Source organism: Micropterus dolomieu, linkage group LG21, assembly GCF_021292245.1.
Source record: "Micropterus dolomieu isolate WLL.071019.BEF.003 ecotype Adirondacks linkage group LG21, ASM2129224v1, whole genome shotgun sequence".
Classification (NCBI taxonomy): Eukaryota; Metazoa; Chordata; class Actinopteri; order Centrarchiformes; family Centrarchidae; genus Micropterus; species Micropterus dolomieu.
Window position 1 is genome coordinate 20,336,442 of NC_060170.1, and position 18,642 is coordinate 20,355,083.

The following is an 18,642-nucleotide window of genomic DNA, read 5'->3' on the forward strand; positions in this document are numbered from 1 at the left end:
TCAATCCGGCACATGGAAATTGAGGTATCACTGTAGAAATAAGTAAAAGATAAGCAACTTCAAAAAATAGACCGCTATATATGCTATTTATGCTAAATAAAGAATAAAAAGTTAATAAAAGCTAATAAATTAAGTGTTTTGTGACAGGAAGTCCAAAATAAAGTGAGTAGGCTAAAGGTTGAATGCAAAATCCACTTTAAAATATATATATATAAAAATTGCAAAGGGAATGGACTTCACATAGCAGTTGGCAGCGATATATAAATGCATAATTTCATGACATAACCGTGTGCAGACAGCCCCAGAGCTTAGGTCCCTCTAATTTTTCATGCTTTGTTTTACGTGTAATGCACAACTCCGGGAAGCAAATGTCCTTGTGAAGCTATGAAAAACTATAAAAGACAGACATTTTAAAACATACCTGAACACATGGACCTTTTAAAGAAACTAAAGACTAAGGTTTTGCGATGCATTCACAATGTCCAGATATGTAAATATGGAATATCCATGGTTAGACATCAAATGAGCATTCATTGCATGCAAGACAGCATCTGTGAACTATAAGCATTCTGCAAGGAATAATGCAGAGGAAATCCTAATGCAAGAATAGAAAGTTAACTGGAATCAAGTAATGTTTATAAGTTGTGATTTGTGCTGAAAAAAGTTTTACAAAGTGGTAACTACTGTAAGAGGTTTCCTGAATGTTTATACATGCCACTATGCTAACTATACAAATGTGTGAACATCATCAAGACACAAAATGTCTTTAGAAACACTAGTTTTATTTGATGAAATCCCCACACAGCAAATTAAAAAGTGTAGCGTTTCCAGGAATCAGAGCAAAGAACAACATTTCCACGTCTTTACATAATACACATACAGAAACCCACCACTTACACACCACATCCAAATCCTGTGGAGAATACACACAAGGACAAATGCACTGTCACTAATTTAGAGTTCAGTTGTGTTACTAAGGGGAAAAGAAACAGTCACAAATCAAGTAGTTTAAAATTCACTTGGTATCAAAGAAAAGCCCATTTAAAAACCACAAAAGTAAACTATAAACTATTAACAGTGCAAATTGTCTTGATAGGCTTGTCTGTCTAAACTGTTCTATTCTACAGCCATCTTAATATTGCACACACATTTATACACACACACACCTGTAGAGCCAAACAGTTGCTGACATGCTACGTTTTTTTTTTTTTTTAAAGTGCTAGCTTGGAATTAGATTGAGAGCCAGCCTGCAAAATATTTGGTTCTAAATGCATTACTGAAAAGCAGGCTAGTACGCATTTTGTGATTTTTAGGTAATGTTGAGATTACAAGGCTTTTAATCAGTTTTCTATAACTACATACAACTGTGCCGTGACCCCGTGTGGAACAACCCAAACAAAGAAAACCACCACAAGAACATTCAGCTGTTTGTTCTGTAATTAACAGGAATACATTCTGTGATGGAAATAAAACAGTGGACTTATCCTGCCAATTCATAAATGCATAGATGTTTTTAAAGGATGTTGAAACAGTCAATTTTAAAATGCAAGAATCAAGGTTTGTGACCGCTGAGGACAAGAGTGAAAATAACTGACAGCAACACTTGCGTGACAAATTACAGAAATCCAGTATTTCATTTTGAGACAGGAGAACGTTTCTGTCCGGCTAAATGTAACAACTTTAATTTATTAAATGTTTTTAACCCCCCAAAAATACAATGATGTGTTTCACACCTCTATAAACAAACATTTAAAACCGACTAATCAAACCACCACCACAAAAAAGGAGGAAGAAAAGGTTAGTACCATTTGAAAAACACTCCCTTGACAAAGGCAGCTGAACAGGGTTAAGATTTGTTTCCACCAATAGTGATACACATCTCTGTCAAGTCCACAAGCAAACACCAACTAATAAACATTTAAGATGTACTTTATTTAACTGAAAATAATATACTCTGGATTAATATGTACATGGAAGTTAAAATCAAACATTTTGAAAGATCAGCTTATTATCTGACATTAAGAGAAGGCGAAGATATTGAACTGACTGTTACGGACAAAGCTGCAAATCAAACCAAACTTTGTTTCTGTGAGGAAAGGTGCAGTAGTTAAGGTTTCCCAGGCCTGACAGATAGAGGTAGGTAAGCAGTGGGCCCCAATCAGGGCCAGAAACCTGAGAAAACACACACCGATTTAACCTAACCCTCCAGAAATCAAAATATACATGAAACGGTGCAAACAAACCCATGTGCAGGCACATACACAGTATACATCTACTCAAAAAACAAGTGTGGTTACCCAGCAAAACAGTCTTGTCTTCTCTGAGTTGATTTATTCAAAGCCAATCAACCACTTAGGTGTCTGTCTGATAGCCAAAAACTCCAGTGACATGCCAATATGCTACACTTTATGTGTCTGCACTACAAGTAAACGGTGGTTTTGATAGTAAAAGGTACTGAACAGTGTGTTTTGTGATAGCACTTTTTGTAAGAACCTGAAGAACAGCGTTTTTCTCTTTTAAAACTGTGTTTAGAAGGCTGTTAGGCCACAGAGCGGTGTGTTGCAGTTAAGTCAGCACCAGAACCAACACGCTTTGGCTATTAGTGACTTTACAGCTGTCAAACGGATGTTGAATACAAATACACGGTGTTCTGGTGTCTGGCTGGTTTTGTGATGTTGAATGTCACATTCAGTGTTGTGCAAAACAGTGAGAGGCTTTTAAATCCATTTAACTACTCCAGGATTCATGTTTATGTTAGTAAAAGGTGAACGCTTTTGTGAGTGAATCACTGTGAGACATGAATGTGCTGTGTCTACATTTAAAGTGAAGAAGCTAACTAGGTAGTGATCAAAACGTGATTGTAAATTTTATCATGAGCGAGGCTTCTTTCATCATATTGTGCAAAAACAGCTGAACATAACCATGACGAGGAGGATAAGTAGTGTTTTCGGCGATAAAGTCAAGAGTAAATAAGTAACAAGTCATAATGAATACTATTAACCGTTATAATATTGACACCAGTGTCTTTGATCAATCCAACAGTAAAAACACAGTATTTATGCAGGTAAGTATTTCCATAACGCTGTGCAATGACACCAACATCTGCTTGCTAGAGCAAACTACATGAGCCATTTTCTAAAAAGAATAAAGAAAAAGGCACGAAGGCGCTAGCTTCAAAGTAGCTACAAGGCTCTCCCAGGTCCACCAAGATTACATCTAAACCTATGCTGCTACAGTTAGACAAATAGTTACAGAAAAGAGCCAAAGATCACAATAATTAATACACACACGCAAAAAAAAAAAAAAAAGAAAAAAAAAAATCTATAAACATAAACCTGGCAAAAGAGGAAGTGTAAGCTCAAAGGCGTTTCATGTTAAAAAGATTTAAAGTAGCTGCGGACTAACTTTACAGCCAATTCCACTACATCAACAGCTGATCATAGCTGGCAATTAAAACCATGTCAGATAAAGAGACTTTGGTATGTAGAGAAGACCTGTCACATACCATATACCAACCACTGATGACCTTTGTATGTGGACGCTAATAGTCAGTGGCATGCTCTTGTGTGTGGATCATATATTATACATGCCAACTCTAAATAGGCCAATCTCTGGCAGAGAGCCCATGGCCCCAATCGCATCTACCTCATCGGACAGTCACAAACAGCTTGGATTTTTCTCCGTTACCCTGTCAATAAAATCTGCTCTTGCCAGAACATGCCAAAGATTATATAGATGCAGGTTCAAATGCATCCACGTACTCCATCTCTCCTCAGAAGGTCAGTCTCTTAGCGGCGATGAACTCTTCCAGTTGAACCTTGCCGCTGCCCATGAGGCCGAAAGCCGGATACATTGTTCCTGAACAATCCACTTGCCTCTCGTAAAGGCACCTCATGGTGTCGGCATCGTAAAAATACACCCGGCACGCGTCATAATCAAGACATATGCCCAAACGTTGTGGCATGGGAAGCACGCGGTTGCCAGGGTCACTGGGCGGTGCGGTTGCTGTGGAACCGGAAGAGGATGAAGACGCCTTGGGGATGAAGAGTTTGCCCATGCCCAGGGTGAGGAGGGTGAAGGGCTGGGAGAGCTCATAGCATGCGTCCTCACTGCCGCTGTCATGCCCACTGTCATGGTCATACCTGTTGAAAGGAAGCGGGGCGGGAGTGGGGTTTAAGTTAGGACTGGGCAATAAATCAATAATGATAATTATGGCAATATAATTTTCCTCAACTTAGCATCAACTTCCTCGTCATCTTGTCAGTCCAAAACAGAAGTTTATAATCAAATAAGACAAATTCTTCTCTATTGTTAAGTTTGAGAGATGTTGGAGAGTCATGTTAACCTTTATTTTATTTTTTAAAAACAAAGAACAGACAGAGGTAAAGTCAAACAAGTACATGGATTTTTCCAAGTATTATCTCTATAAGAAACAGACTGGTTGAATGCTACATGCTATTTATCACCTTGCATTCATTATGTAATTACCATAGAATTAAAACGTATTTGCGTAACGTGTTCCTTTACATGCTTTTGCATGAGCTGATCCAGTGAGAAAAGGCAGGCTTTGTCTGTGAGTAAGCTCTTTACGAGTTTATACTGGTTCTCTTACATCACAGGATTAGATATGACTCAAACACACTTATCCCTGTACTGAGATTGTCTGTGTGTTGCAGTCAGGTATCTACAAGGTAAAGTTAATGAATTTGAACCATTTTAGTTACAGTTTTACCAAATGTCTACTGATTATTGACAAAGTGTAAATGACAGCTAGGTACAGAGACGTGAGCTTGTGCTTACCTTGGGCTGCTGGTATCTCTGGGACTATGAAACCATTCAAGCATCTTTGAGTCAGAGGCCACTCCAACTTTAATCATGTAGGAGTACGGTTCTACTTTGAAAGCCCAATAGTGTCTGCAAAACAAACAGCAATTACATTTTTAACTGCATTACTAGAAAATATGATGATCCACACTCATTTTCTGATTTGTCCCATAACATATCTGGTGCAAATCTCTCCTTATAATGATAAATTAACTATCGCTTTCTGAATGGAGGCTGAGAAAGATGGTACAGAAATGACAGTTTAATAATCCTACCACCTGCACTGAAGTTTCATCTCTGCTCCCTCTCGAATATTTTATATCCAGACAGGATGAGATATTGACGTGTAATGAGCAGGATACCAGTAGGCCTACTCACCTTCATCTTTTAGAGAAAGCCTTACATTGAGGCTCACTTTGTAATAGTCATTTGTTCTGTCGCACATAAAGTATGCTGTTGGACACAACTTCTTTGTACAAAGTCCCAGTGTTGTCAGTTTTTGGCATACCTTCCCTGAGAGATGCCTGTGTCCCCAATTATGTAGTCTAGTCCGATGTAGCTGCCTGTCTGCACACGGTCTGCTGCAAGGAGGAAGGCCATGCCTGCTACGTTCTCCACAGTGTCCCGCCGCTTGTTTAGAATGAGCCGCTCCGTACTGAAGCCACACTTGTCATTGAACAGGAACCCAAAAGCTGTAGGTGCGAATGAGCCAGATGATAGGCAAATGTGAGACGACGAAAGGACAGAAAGGGGGACAAAACAAAGGCAGATGAAGGTGGAGGAGAAGAGGATAACAAGAGACAAATCAGAGAGAGTAGAAGAAAAAAAAAAAAAAACAACAACAACAAAAAAAACACAGATTAAGATGAGAAGAAAACACCCTCTCGTAAATCCCACTATAATGTTATCTCCCCGGTTTGCTGGCGAAATTGGAAATCTAAATGCAAATCATAACTATGTTTCCTGGGATTGCCCTGTAATTTTGAGAATTTTTTGAGGGGAATACATCATGCCTTACACAATTTTCAGATGTCACTAGCCCCTGGAGATTAAGACATTTAAATCTTTACTCATACGTCAAGAATGGCTGAAAAGAGAAATATTTATTGCATATATTGCTAGTAGCTGGTAAAAATGCTCTAACAAAGAAAATGGTTTCTACAGGAGAGCCCAACTAAAGAAAAGAAAGGTACAGGTAAGACATTTACAGAATGGAGAATATTTAATTGTGTCACGCTCGGAAAAGCTGGGTTAACTAACGCCCCACAGCCCAGACTTAATTTTTAAAAATCTATAAGTATATAGTAAAGACATCACTTCTTTTTTGTATATAGTTTTCATTGTTTTTATTTTTCTGTCACAAATCTCAAAATGGGACATAATCGGACAAACAAATGGATTAAACTAACTTTATGGGAAAATGTTTGATGCTGAATGTCACATACAACTTGTGCAATAGCTAGTTCAATCCCTCTGTTAGGGAATAAACAGGTGTTGAACTGGGTAGGTGACAAGAGCTGACACATGAGGGCACTGTAGCACCATCTTAAAGAGCTACACAAAGACCTACTTGCTATCATTGTCACAGCCTAATGGATCTAAATCCTCATTTCTTGTGCCCCTCATATTCCTCGTCTGGATGCAATTAAATGCATTCTATAAATAGTTTATGGGCCAAAGGCCACAATTAGCATAATCCAGGATACATATAGGCTGGCATGATTATGCCTGTTCACTCAGCCATCCTATGCAAACTAAGATCTACACAGGGGAAGACTAGCTAATTTGCATGTGTCTAGGGAAGTCCTTCCAATAACTAGGCCACAATGACAATAGTATAAGCACGCCTAAAGGGTGACCAGACAACAATGCTGCAGTTTTATGTGAAGTTATGCAGTATTGTTTCCTATTGTGGACTAAATTGTTTTTGTTCACTGACACAGACAGTGTTTTAATTTTAATATGAACAAGGGAGAGCTACATCATTACATTGCAAAAGAACCTGTGACATTTGCCAGTAAATGAAGCTACCAGTCATTTAATAAATGATAGAAGAAATCTGGGGGAAAACGAAATTGCATTCAGCAACTGTGAACCCCTCATGCTTCGTCATGAGTAGCGGTGGGGTGTGTGTGTGTGTGTGTGTGTGTGTGTGTGTGTGTGTGTGTGTGTGTGTGTGTGTGTGTGTGTGTGTGTGTGTGTGTCTCTCTCGAGCTGGAGCATTTCGTCCTCTGTGTTTTACTCTGGCCTGAAATTTCGCCGCATTACTGACGCACAGTGAATCTATCCACTAAGACTTACACGAACCAGAGAGCACAGGAATGTGGAAACTCCAATCACAACACAAATGACAAGGCTTGTGCAGGACACAAATCAAAGCACAGCCAGGGAACGGATCAGGGAATGACATGTCATGTATGCAACAAACTTTTGCAGGCTCCTGCATCCAAAGGACAAGTTGGTCAAAACTAAGTGACACTGCTACAGAAAATGCTCCTGCAAACTCCAGACTTTTACACTCTCTGTATGATCAGCGCAAGCAGTCAAAAGCGAGGAGAATGTAATGATTGTCGAGCAGGATATAAATAAAAGTCACAGTGTCCCTTACGGGGAGCATACGATGTGAATTCAAGTTCAGCAGATGGTTGGGGATGATCGTTTTTAATGAATTCCACCTTGCATCTGCCAGGCAAGCTTAAAATGCCAGCAACAGATGCAACTGCAGGTTTCTTTTCCAAGCTGTCCTGTTGTACAACACTCTCCTCTCCCACAAACTCAAGACAAAAGCTATATTGGATTCAGTCATCTGAAACACAAAAGCCATTACCAAGGTTATTAAACTAAAAACACCATTGTGCTTCATTACCTCCATCGTGCATGCTACAAAATAAATAATGAAGCATCAGTCATTTGACAATCTTCCTAAAAATCGAGCCCGATGGAAACACTCAGACGTGCTCTGAGAAGTAAAAAGCGGATAGAGGAGCTTAGCTGTTGCCTTGGCCAAAAGAGGCCCAGTAACAGGGGATGGTTCTCCGACAGTCAGAAGCTTAATCTTGTACATAATAACAGCTCGTCGTTAATTAATGCACTTAGCATAAACATCAATCACACAGCCTCAATTAATTGTGTTTAGGAAAAAAAATATATATATAGCAATTCAAGTTTATGCACTTTTTATTTACCCATTATAACATTTCATTTTCAGGAACTCAAACATCTTCACATTACCACAACACCTCCTGTCTTTCTATTCCCTTTTGTATTTACACTAGGGCTGTACATAACGATTATTTTTCAAGTTGATTAATCTAACGATTATTTTTTCGATTAGTCGGTTAATCTAACAACTAAATGTTGTGTATTCTAAAGAAAAAAAAAGTTGCCTATTACTCAATTAACATAGCCTATCAATTTATCCTAAATAAATATCAAAAACATGTCTAATCAATATTTTATTCAATCATCCTGATGAAGCACATTAGAATGACAATAGTAACATATCTTAAAATGAATCAAATTTCTACATCAATGGTATGTGTGTAATTAGGCTACTTTATTTAAAACTATCTTTCTGACATGGATTTATTTCAATATTGAGTAATGCAGTGTGATAATCAAATGTATTTCTGCACAGTGTGGGGCAAAGGGGTGGTGGTGGGGCAATGGATAAGACGCCTGCCTTTGGTGTGAAAACCGGGTTCAATTCCCCACTGTGACCCATCCACTATTGTCTCCCTGAGCGTGACCTCTGACATGTATAGCAATTGTAAGTCGCTTTGGATAAAAGCGTCAGCTAAATGAATAAATGTAAAGAAAACAACTGACAGGATTCACAGACCGTACTGTTATCTGTTGTTCTCTCGCTCATAAAATAAAGAAAAAGAAACAGCCGAACGTTAGATGACTCACGGTGTAACGTTACATTACCATGACAGCAGCAGGGCAGAAATTACTTTTATATGACTTAGAAAATACTTTATTTTAACGGACTACGTGTCTTCGAGCTGATAATGTGCCGTGCTTGTGTGGAGACGGAAGGTAAACACGATTTGCAGTGCTGCCGTCAGTGCTCCAGGATACTTTCGCTTCACGTGTTCATGCTCATTCACGTATTCGTTGACAGCAGTTGTGCTGCAGTGAAGCCATTTCCAATTCACAGAGCTCACGGAGCAGCACGTTGTTGAGTGTCTCTCTAAAATACTCCCAAACTTCAAATGGTCGAAGGCGAGGTCTTGTAGCTGGAGCTTGTCCAGGGGAATCCCACTAACAACGGATACATAATTGACTACGTCGACAAATCGCCCCAGCTCTAATTTACACCCAACTAAAGGAAAGGCCAAGAACACACATCTATCATAGGGGAAAACTTCACCACACGTCTCAGGTTTACCAGGTGCAGGTGGTGTGTGGAAGGTGACCTCAGGGCTGTGGGGGCTGAACATGGAGTTCCTGCAGGTTCGGACCCTGAAGGAGTACAGGCTGTTAGGCTCCAGGTCACACACCACGGTGCTGGGACCATACACCCTCTCTGTAGTCCTCCAGACCCCACTGTCCTCACCATCGTCTTGGGATGGGGACTGACTCGGGCCCCCGAGTCTGGAGAAAAAGATCATCATAGTCAGTTGTAGAAATTTTTATTTTTCAGCCATACCCATGTCTGGTCTGTGGATCTCCTTTCTTGCATTATTTTTTCCCTTTGTATGTTTGTACCCACCTGCGGTACTCCAGCACGTGATGATCTGTAGGTAGGTGGTCATCAGACAGCCTCCAGCAGATTGAGGCCTCATTATAGACTTTGCTATTGGACAAGTCAATCAGAGGAGGGTCTGGAACTGGAGAGGAATAAGAAGGTACATGAAGAAATGCAAACCAAGGTAACCAGCTAGTAAAATATGAACCAGGGATTGGAAGACTGTCAACATAGGTCATCCTTCATCAATTAATTATGAGCTGATGTAAGTAAACAAGTAGACCTTGTGTTTGTCAATAAAAAAGGGGTCTAAAATATTGTTTAACAAAATCAATTTTCAAAGCAACAGCAAAAATATGATAAACTTGACAAAAAAAAAATGCATTTTAACACATATTGCACATGACAGAAGTTAATGCAGAACAAAATCTGGATTAGCAAGATGAACAGATCCTGTGCATAAATGAAAAAACTGCTATAAGCGCAGGGACATTCCAGTGAAATCTCTACAGTCTTAATCATGCTAAGTGCAGTACTTCAGCTCAATAACTTGGGTTTAGGAAAATGCAGCAGTGTGTGAGTGCAGGAAAGATTAGATTTGTCAGGATCAGGACTGTCCACTCAGGACAATGGACACAACTGTCTTGCATAATGGAGCCTGTTAAGAGGTTTTTACATAGACTCACTGCCAGGAAATGCACTTTGTAAAGCACCCCCACCAGCACCTATTCCTTCCTCTCTCCCACTTTCACCTTCCCTTCTTCGCAATATCTTCACTACCAACCTCGTCTGACCCATTCACACCACATTTATCTTGTTTCTCTCCACTCCGAGGTTAAGATTTAACATGAAGCATCAACCTGTCTAGCTCTCATTTTTCATTCATCTAAATACCAACAGCACCACTTCCCATCCGTCCTCTCAACAGCATCCGATTCGGTTCACCTTATTTACTGTTCTTTCAGCCTAAAGCTTGTTTCTCCAGAAACCCAGTCACATTACTGTAACCATGTAAGTCACTGACTTATCATTTTTTCCTTACACACTTGATTCTCTCCCTGGGAGAATTCCCCTCCTCATCTCCTTTGTAATATCCCCCTCTAGTTCGCCCTCCTTCCCATTTACTCCAGCTTTTCACATTCCCAACCCCCCATTTTTCTAAAGCGCTTTCCCCATATAGACAGATTCCCCTCACTGACCAGTGTCACCACTGCCGCCAAGCTTTCTGAGCCTCTCAAGTCACTTGGCTAATCCTCAGTCTCTAAAGTCTTTTTCTCCCAACCACAGCCCTCCTTTATGAGCTTGTGTCCTCTTATAGCCCTATGCGTTTTCACGCGCAGATACATTATAGAGAGTACATTAGATGATGCAGGATGTTTCTGTTGCCATGCCTGGACTCTGCAATTGTCATTTTATTAGATTTCAGGCTGCATTTTGCTAAAAAAAAAAAAAAAAGTCTTATAAGCCAACTCTGGCTCTACTTTTCCATACAAACAAGGCATTCAATACACTAAAGACTTTCATTCCTTCCTTCTTAATCCCTTTGAGACAATTACACCTACCCCTCACCCTCATGTTAGAAGAGTAGCAAGCAAGGAAAGTAATGAGTTACCACTCGAAGGTGAATCACATACAGTCAACCAGCCGCTACACTGACAAATAAGATTTAATTTTTTCACCTGTTTGCAACAGATGGACCAACAAGCAAAACCAAACCGGGCAGAAATCCATCCATCACAGCAGGCAGCAATCCCTAGAGTTCAGCAACTCCGAGGGAAAAAAAGCGCTATTGATCACAGAGGACTGGCTGCTGCCAGACAGACAGCAGTAATGCCAAGTTACCCTGCAGGGAACCGCTTTGTCTTGTGTCCATTTTCATTCTAGTGCTCCCTCCTCCAACTTGTCATTTCCTTATAATCTTCTCACATACACTTTATGTTGTGCTGTAATAACATCAAGAGGATGTTTATTAAATTAAAACGTGACTTAAAGTGGAAACAGTGCCGTTCTCAGCCTGACATTGAGGAAACTCCCTTTCTGAAATGGAAGACACATGGGCATTTACATTGTCTTTCAAAGACTCTCGAGAAGCAGAGCATGGGGGTCAAAACCCGAAGCAGGGTTAACATAGGAGAGCACAAACGTGTTGTTACCCAAGAGGGGATGATATGACCAGAAAAACATGGACAAGCTATGGGCATGGAGCAAAATCCAATACAGCATTATACACCAGCAAGACGGCTACCAATCACATTTAAAACTTGATATATGACTGTTACTAAAAGACAATAATAGAAACTGTTTTATCTCTTTATAAAAAAAAAATTCAGCTAAAGTTTTTGTTAAAACCCATATAACTAAACAATGTGTTTTCAGTTCCCGGTGTAATGGATCTACAATGTAAGAGCTTGGGGGTGCTATCCAGAGATACTTTATGGTTATACACTGCTGAATTATGTGCCATGACTTCAATTTAATTACTGCAGTGTATAAATGCCCTTACAGCTTCTTTTCTCCATCTGAGCTCAAACTAAGAACATCATTAACTCCCACATGCCACTTAAAGACACACAATGAGTGCCACCCAAGTGTTGTTTGCAGCACTTCCCCAAAAATGATGCAGCAGGGATTAATTTAGGTTACATTTTAGATAAAAAGCCCATTTTCTCCAGTATAGGGGATTATAGGAGAGTCAAAAGACACAAAATAATGACTATTCAGTCATTTTGAAACAGTTCAGCAACAGTAAAGGATCTTTTTTAATGTTTTCCTGCCTCTCAGGGTATTGTTTATCTGAAAAGAAAACTGCAGAATAGGCAACAAATGAAATAATTTGGGAATTGGGTTGTAGATATTTTTCTACTTTGAAAAATCTTTACATTGTAACTGTTTGGTTTGCTCTTAACATATACATTAGGCCTGGGCAATAAAATAACGATAATTATAAAACTATCTGGTTTCTTCAATTTTCACTCAGGAGTTAAAAATCAGCCTTTAAACTTGAAAGTAATATTGATTTGACATTTATCGTGCTAATTATCGATAGGTATGAAATTTATCATGATGACATTGTTGGCCATATCGCCCAGCCCCAATATGCATTACTCCTTCTAATCTACAGTACTCGTCTCCCAGCTGGGTCTTCAAAGACAAATGTTCACACCTACAGAATTCCTTCTGTAACACCTGACTTTTCCTAATTTCGCTTCACTTCAAGTGTGGGCTTGCAACATAAAACACACTCTCTACTTTAAGAATCCAATGTTCGTGAACAGACTAGTTTGAAAGCATTTCCTTACTCAAACTATCAACTGCACTGTAATTTGCAAGATGAATCCAGTTGTTTCTGCTTTTGATGATTCATACAGAAAGTGGTCCATTAATCTAAACAGAGCCAACCATAGCCCCAGATATAGCTCACGTCAATGATTTTTAAACAAGCTAACAGGGCTGCTCTCCAGTGCAGCAACAAAAGCCCACAGCCGCAAACTCACGTCACTCACAGCTTTGTTTGTCACCAACAGTCACTGGGACAACTGTCAGTTGTTTCGTTGAATACACTTGAGGGATGATGGCTCAGCGCCAAATAGACCTCAGTTTTGTATTGGATGTCAGCAAACTTTAATCCCTCAATAATTAATTTTTTTGAATGTTAAGGTCTGGAACCACAGCTGTCACTCAGATCTAAACCATGTACTTTGAATTAATTCTGACCAGCTTATCATTTACATATGACTCTTTTCCCATGATGCCCCCAAACCTCAAACACAAGTAAACAGTCACTGACAAACTGACTGAAAGAACTGCCATAACTGTCACCATCTGCAACAATGATACTGAACACAGTTCTTTCCCTGGCTGCTGACACACATAATGTTGTCAGGTTAGACTCGAGCCATACCAAGAGGCATTTGAAACAAGCCTCGGCCAGACGCAGCCAAATGTCACAAACCATCACTCAGTCATAACGAGTCTGTCTCAATCTCCAATCCCATCATCATCCAGTTAAGGCAGGAATGTAAGTAAAGTGGATCCAAAATAAACACTCTAACTGCACATGATTGCATTAACAGAAGTAGAGTAAGCATTATAAGTAGAATCCATCAATCCAGCTGCTTTATAACAGATGATGCCTCTGACTGATATTTCAGTGATTCCTTTAGACATTTTTGCAACCTGTTCAATTATCTGCAGACATCTGATCTTTGCTCTTGGAAGCTCTAATTGATCATTTGCTGTTATGTCCAATAACATTTTATGAACCTGCAAAGTTCAGCCATTTATCGCCTTTTGAGATTGTTAAAATAAATTCAGCAGAAATGGTCAACCAGCTCTTTTACAGCAAATCTTGAGAGGGTACAGCTATTAAGTTTATATTAGAAAAATCATAGCACCTGTGCTTTGACAGTTGCTGCAATGTAATCAGCCACATGCATCTTCCTGTTGGCCAAGCATAGCAAAGTCTGCTATAACTTTCTTTCTTTGGCCTTTCCCTCTAAATAATTTGAAAGTATGCAAATTCAGCACAAGAACTATGTATCCTTTCATCCCTGGGAAACATCTACTAGACATGTCCTTTATAGAACAAGCCTTTGTAAATCAGCAGACCAGAAAAAAAAAAAAGCAGTAAAATCCACCATGAGCATATCCAGGGTTGTTGATCCAATGTACAGTCCCACAGATGACCTTTGACCTCTTAGCCCACCACAGTTCACAGGCCTGTGTATGTGATGGACAGGCGATGACAAACCGCTTATTCTGCCCCTATTTCTTGTTTTAAAGAACAGACTTATTTTGTTAAAGGATAGAGTAGGATTTCCCTAAAAACAATGTACGCCACTTACACAAATACATCTCAATCACCACAAGAAGCGTGTGAAGAAGCTGTATCTGCAGAGACCCTGTCCTCTGCCTGTATTGTTATTATTTTGCTGTGTTTGGGACATTTCTGGACGTGAACCTTGGGGTGCGACATCGGGACTATAAAAATGTAGTGAAGAGATTAAATTGCTGTGTCCGACTCTCGCGTCTCCTCTCTTTGCGTCATGGATCCCTCTCCAGAGCCGGCACAGTGATAAAAGTGTGGACCAAGATCTGGCTATGCAAGCTGTAGGTCTGTACGTTTGTTTGACCGACGGCGGGCCTGAGCTACACGCAATGCGTGTAGAAACAAGCAAACAGCAACCGTCAATCCCCCTCATTATGCCATAAACTTTTCAGAGTGGCAAAGCCCCGTATTATAAAGCAAGTTTTGGCGTAGGACACATGAACAATGGCCTTCATCTTCAGAGACTAATAGAAGCAAAAAACGTTAAAATATTTTGTTGACTGTCACTTTTTCCAGCCACTTGTGGACAATGCTCTCGTTGCAGTTTGTCCTTTAAAACACAGAATCTGTATCTGTGAGACATGATGTGTGAAAACACAACAGCACAAAAATGTATGAGAACAGTGAAACCTGTAAAAACAGGTGTCATTACAGCCTATAAACAAGTCAACATTTCATGATTCAAGTTGGGATGTGACCTTTCTTTCAGGTTTAAAGTCAAATTCTATTGATCCGTTTTGTAGAAAACTGTCACATTAAATATCCAGGGAAATAAAAGCCTTTTACTCTTTAGCTGACTTTCATTTTTAACCTCACAGTATTTAACTAAAATAAATTGGTTGTACCTCCACCAAAGCACATCTCTTTGAGCAGGGTTTCTTCTCTGGACGTGTCCAGCACAAACTCATCAAAGCAGGGGTCAGCTGAAGGGTGGAAGGTCCTCAGAGACTCTGTGGCCTTCTGGATCCTGAAAACATACAAGGCAGACATAACATTTATCAGTCTTCAAAGGAGGCTAATCCAACCCACAAAGTAAACCCCAAAGACACAAAATGGAAATAGTCTTATACTCTGTGGTTATTTAGGTAGTTGTATCTATATTTATACTGACTTTCATAAGTGAAAAAGAGGATTAAAAATAAGGTCCTTGTCAACAGGGGAAAACTGTAAAGGCATAGTGTATCATACTCTCAAGAGTGAAAAGGTTTTCTAATTATCCAAAGCTGCTAAGGGAGATCAATTAGTCAGCTCAGAGCAGGAGAGACTCCGATACACAGCATTAACTGGACAGAAGTGTCTTGTTTGTCCTTGAAGTCACCCAAACACATAATCAGATTGATGCTCGCAACACTAAAATAAAAAACAGACCAAATCCCATTTATGAAATCCACAGGGAAACAGGAGGACATGGCTAATGATAAAATGTGTATGGGCAACGCATAATGAGTCAAAATTAACCAACTTCAGTTTTTAGTAAATCAGGTTTAGCATCTGTAATTTGTAATGAATTTATCTTTATCTGATAATCATTACTAAGCTGCTTAATCATTCATTTGACAGTTTACATTCAGGATTTTAGCAGCAAAAGCTGTGAATAATGATTGCTCATGTCAGGCCCATCACCACTGACAAGTACTTTTTATGTATTATTTTACAGATGTAGTACAATTTAATTACATACATTCTGGTATATTTTTTTGAAGTCGACCATCAATAGTCCATGAAAGACACTGTTTTGATGCTAGCCTTTAGCTTTTGAAAAATCTGACCTCTATCACATGAACTTAAGGTTGATTTAAATATATCATAACGCAGTGCCATAGATGCCTATACCTTTTATTGATTGATCAATGTTGTAATAAGAGACCAGCAATCTTTTGGGATTTAGTCTTTATAATACTGTGATTGTGTTACGCCCCAGAGAAGTTTATTTCCAAGTCTCTTGGATCTGTTTCTGTTGATAAGTTCAGTTCAGTTTGACAGTGCTGGTGCACAACTGTCATTCTAATTTTATTCAAATGTTACTGTGAGAAAAAACACAAATACAGAAATATCTCATGTGGGGGGAGAAAAAAACAAAACAAAAAACAACCCCACACACACACACACACACAGACTGAAGTTTCAACAGGTAAGTGTGTGCTCATGTTTGGACCAGATCACACAGAATAGAAGCTGAGTAAATAAGTTTTCATAAACTGAACATAAAAATGCATGAAAGAACTTAACTTTATCTTAATAAATACATAATTCTTGGCTTCATATCCATATTACTAAATATGGTTTTGAAAATGTTCTTTGGCGTAAACATCTTCTTAAATTACCCATTCATCAGAAAAGTATTAATTTACATTCAATGTTGTAACAAATTATTGTCTGCATAACCCAGCTCTACCTGATGTGTAGCTGCTTTGCAGTCTGTACAAAGCAGGACTGATCCGTCTCTTTGAGCACCTCCTGAGCATAACCCACCAGGCCACTGTTCTCCAGCATGCCCTGGTACTCCTCCACCTGGGGAATGTGTTAAAAAAATAAAAAACAGTCAGGCCATTTTAGCATTTTGGAATTCCAATCGTCAAAACTTTGTATTGAACAGCATGCTCAGAAATAAATCCCATAAAAATACGGTTGTTTAATTGTTTTCACCCCTAGTCAGTCCCTTCATTTGTCTGATTAAGGAAGAGCAAATGCATCAGTTATTTCTCTACAGGTAAGAATATGATGAGGTAATTCAATACAGTGCTGGTATTTCATACCTGGGCCTTGAGATGGTCCAGGCGTCTGTTTCGAGACTGTTCGATGGACCTCAGCATCTCCGACTTCCTCTCCTGCAGAGTCTCAAACAGACGCTCAAAGTGCTCATTGGCCTGACGCTCTGCTAGCTGGCCATTTTCCTGTAAGAAGATACTTTGTTATCAATTGGTACAAAGCAAATACAATGTTCTTTTCATATATCCCTCTCCAAATGCACACATACACCATAAACATTTCTTCAGAAGGTTCAGAGTGCAGAGACAGGTGATCAATTCTCCTTGTTTTCCACCCTTACAAGATTATTGAGGCTTAAGTGACAGTTTCAGCTTGACTGTATTCTACTATGTTGTTTTGTTATATTACATCTTTGGTTTGATAGAAGGTGGATATATACACATAAAAGATACAGTGCAAGCCAGCCCTATTCTGAGGTAATATTAAATGAAGTAGATACTTAAAAGTTCACATTACACAACTTAAGTATATAGAGATAAAGATTAAAGGATCAAAACAAGATCCCAGACATATCAGTCACACACGCACACTCCTTCTACAAACACTGAATGGCACATTTGAACAATGCCCCTTTAGGACAGACATCAAAGTTAAAGGGGAACATGCTCAAAAACGCAGGAGGGAAACTTGCAGGCAAATACTGCGTTTCTGGTTTGTGTGGTTTGCATATTGTTTTAGTGACCTTCCTTATTTGTATACAGACAGTGTAATTGTTCCTCATCTTCACAGACTGGTTTTGTGAAAGCTATATAAATGTATTCTGTAAGAAAAGACTTGCAGGAATGAATACGCATATTCATTCTGCTCTCTGGAACTATTTCAAGGGTGTACATGAGTTGTGATTTACCATTTTTCTCACAGGGTTAGGAATGGCTTTCAGTCAGAGCCATTAATACAACTAATGAGAATCATCTTGGAGAAGGTGGAGTAAAGGGGAATAAAGAGCATGCTGTAAAAGTTTGAGTAGACAGAGTGAAAAGGGACGTTGGGGGTTGCAGCAGCATGAGTCAGCTCTCTCACCTCAGTCTTATTGATGAGCAGATCAAGCTCGGTAATCTGAGTCCTGACCTGGTCCTCTTTGCTGATGAGGTAATGGATACTCTTGGCCAGCTTCTCCTGGTGAGAGAAGAGATCAGCAGCATTTACAGTCCGAAACACTGAAGCAAGTCCACACTGAGATGACAAATAAGATTATAACTTACACAACAGAAGGCATTTACCCTTGCACCGCACACATACAAAAGTGCATTAACATATGTGCCATTTTAAGAAATGGAGTGGGACTTTATCAATTTTAAAGTATTTCCTCCAGGTTAAATAACATTTTAAAAAGTGCTCACATTCCCAAGCGTCAGCTCTGATGGGTCACAACATTTCCCTGTTATCGACATGCATATATTGTTCTGTATTACATTGTCTGAAAGGCTGTTTCAGTAGGTGCAGCATGTCAAACATTCTTTAGAGTAGCACAATGATATGACATTACTGTTCAAAGCAATTGAAACCCACACTACTTCCTGGCAAACAA

The 18,642-nt window shown here is 39.3% G+C and overlaps 1 protein-coding gene across 5 annotated transcripts in view; it reads right to left on the reverse strand.

The window, feature by feature from the left end:
* Positions 1 to 761: 761 nt before the first annotated feature.
* Positions 762 to 18,642, reverse strand: part of trim36 (tripartite motif containing 36) — a 37,276-nt gene continuing 19,395 nt past the window's right edge. For all 5 annotated transcript variants that reach the window (XM_046034288.1, XM_046034285.1, XM_046034289.1 and 2 more), the window contains 9 exons: positions 18,135 to 18,230; positions 17,102 to 17,239; positions 16,741 to 16,856; positions 15,191 to 15,312; positions 9,542 to 9,659; positions 9,218 to 9,423; positions 5,333 to 5,516; positions 4,801 to 4,914; positions 762 to 4,142 (listed from right to left, as the gene is read on the reverse strand). In XM_046034288.1, coding sequence (XP_045890244.1) covers positions 3,773 to 4,142; positions 4,801 to 4,914; positions 5,333 to 5,516; positions 9,218 to 9,423; positions 9,542 to 9,659; positions 15,191 to 15,312; positions 16,741 to 16,856; positions 17,102 to 17,239; positions 18,135 to 18,230 — 1,464 coding nt within the window. In that variant the 3' untranslated portion in view covers positions 762 to 3,772. The remainder of the gene's footprint in view (positions 4,143 to 4,800; positions 4,915 to 5,332; positions 5,517 to 9,217; positions 9,424 to 9,541; positions 9,660 to 15,190; positions 15,313 to 16,740; positions 16,857 to 17,101; positions 17,240 to 18,134; positions 18,231 to 18,642) is intronic.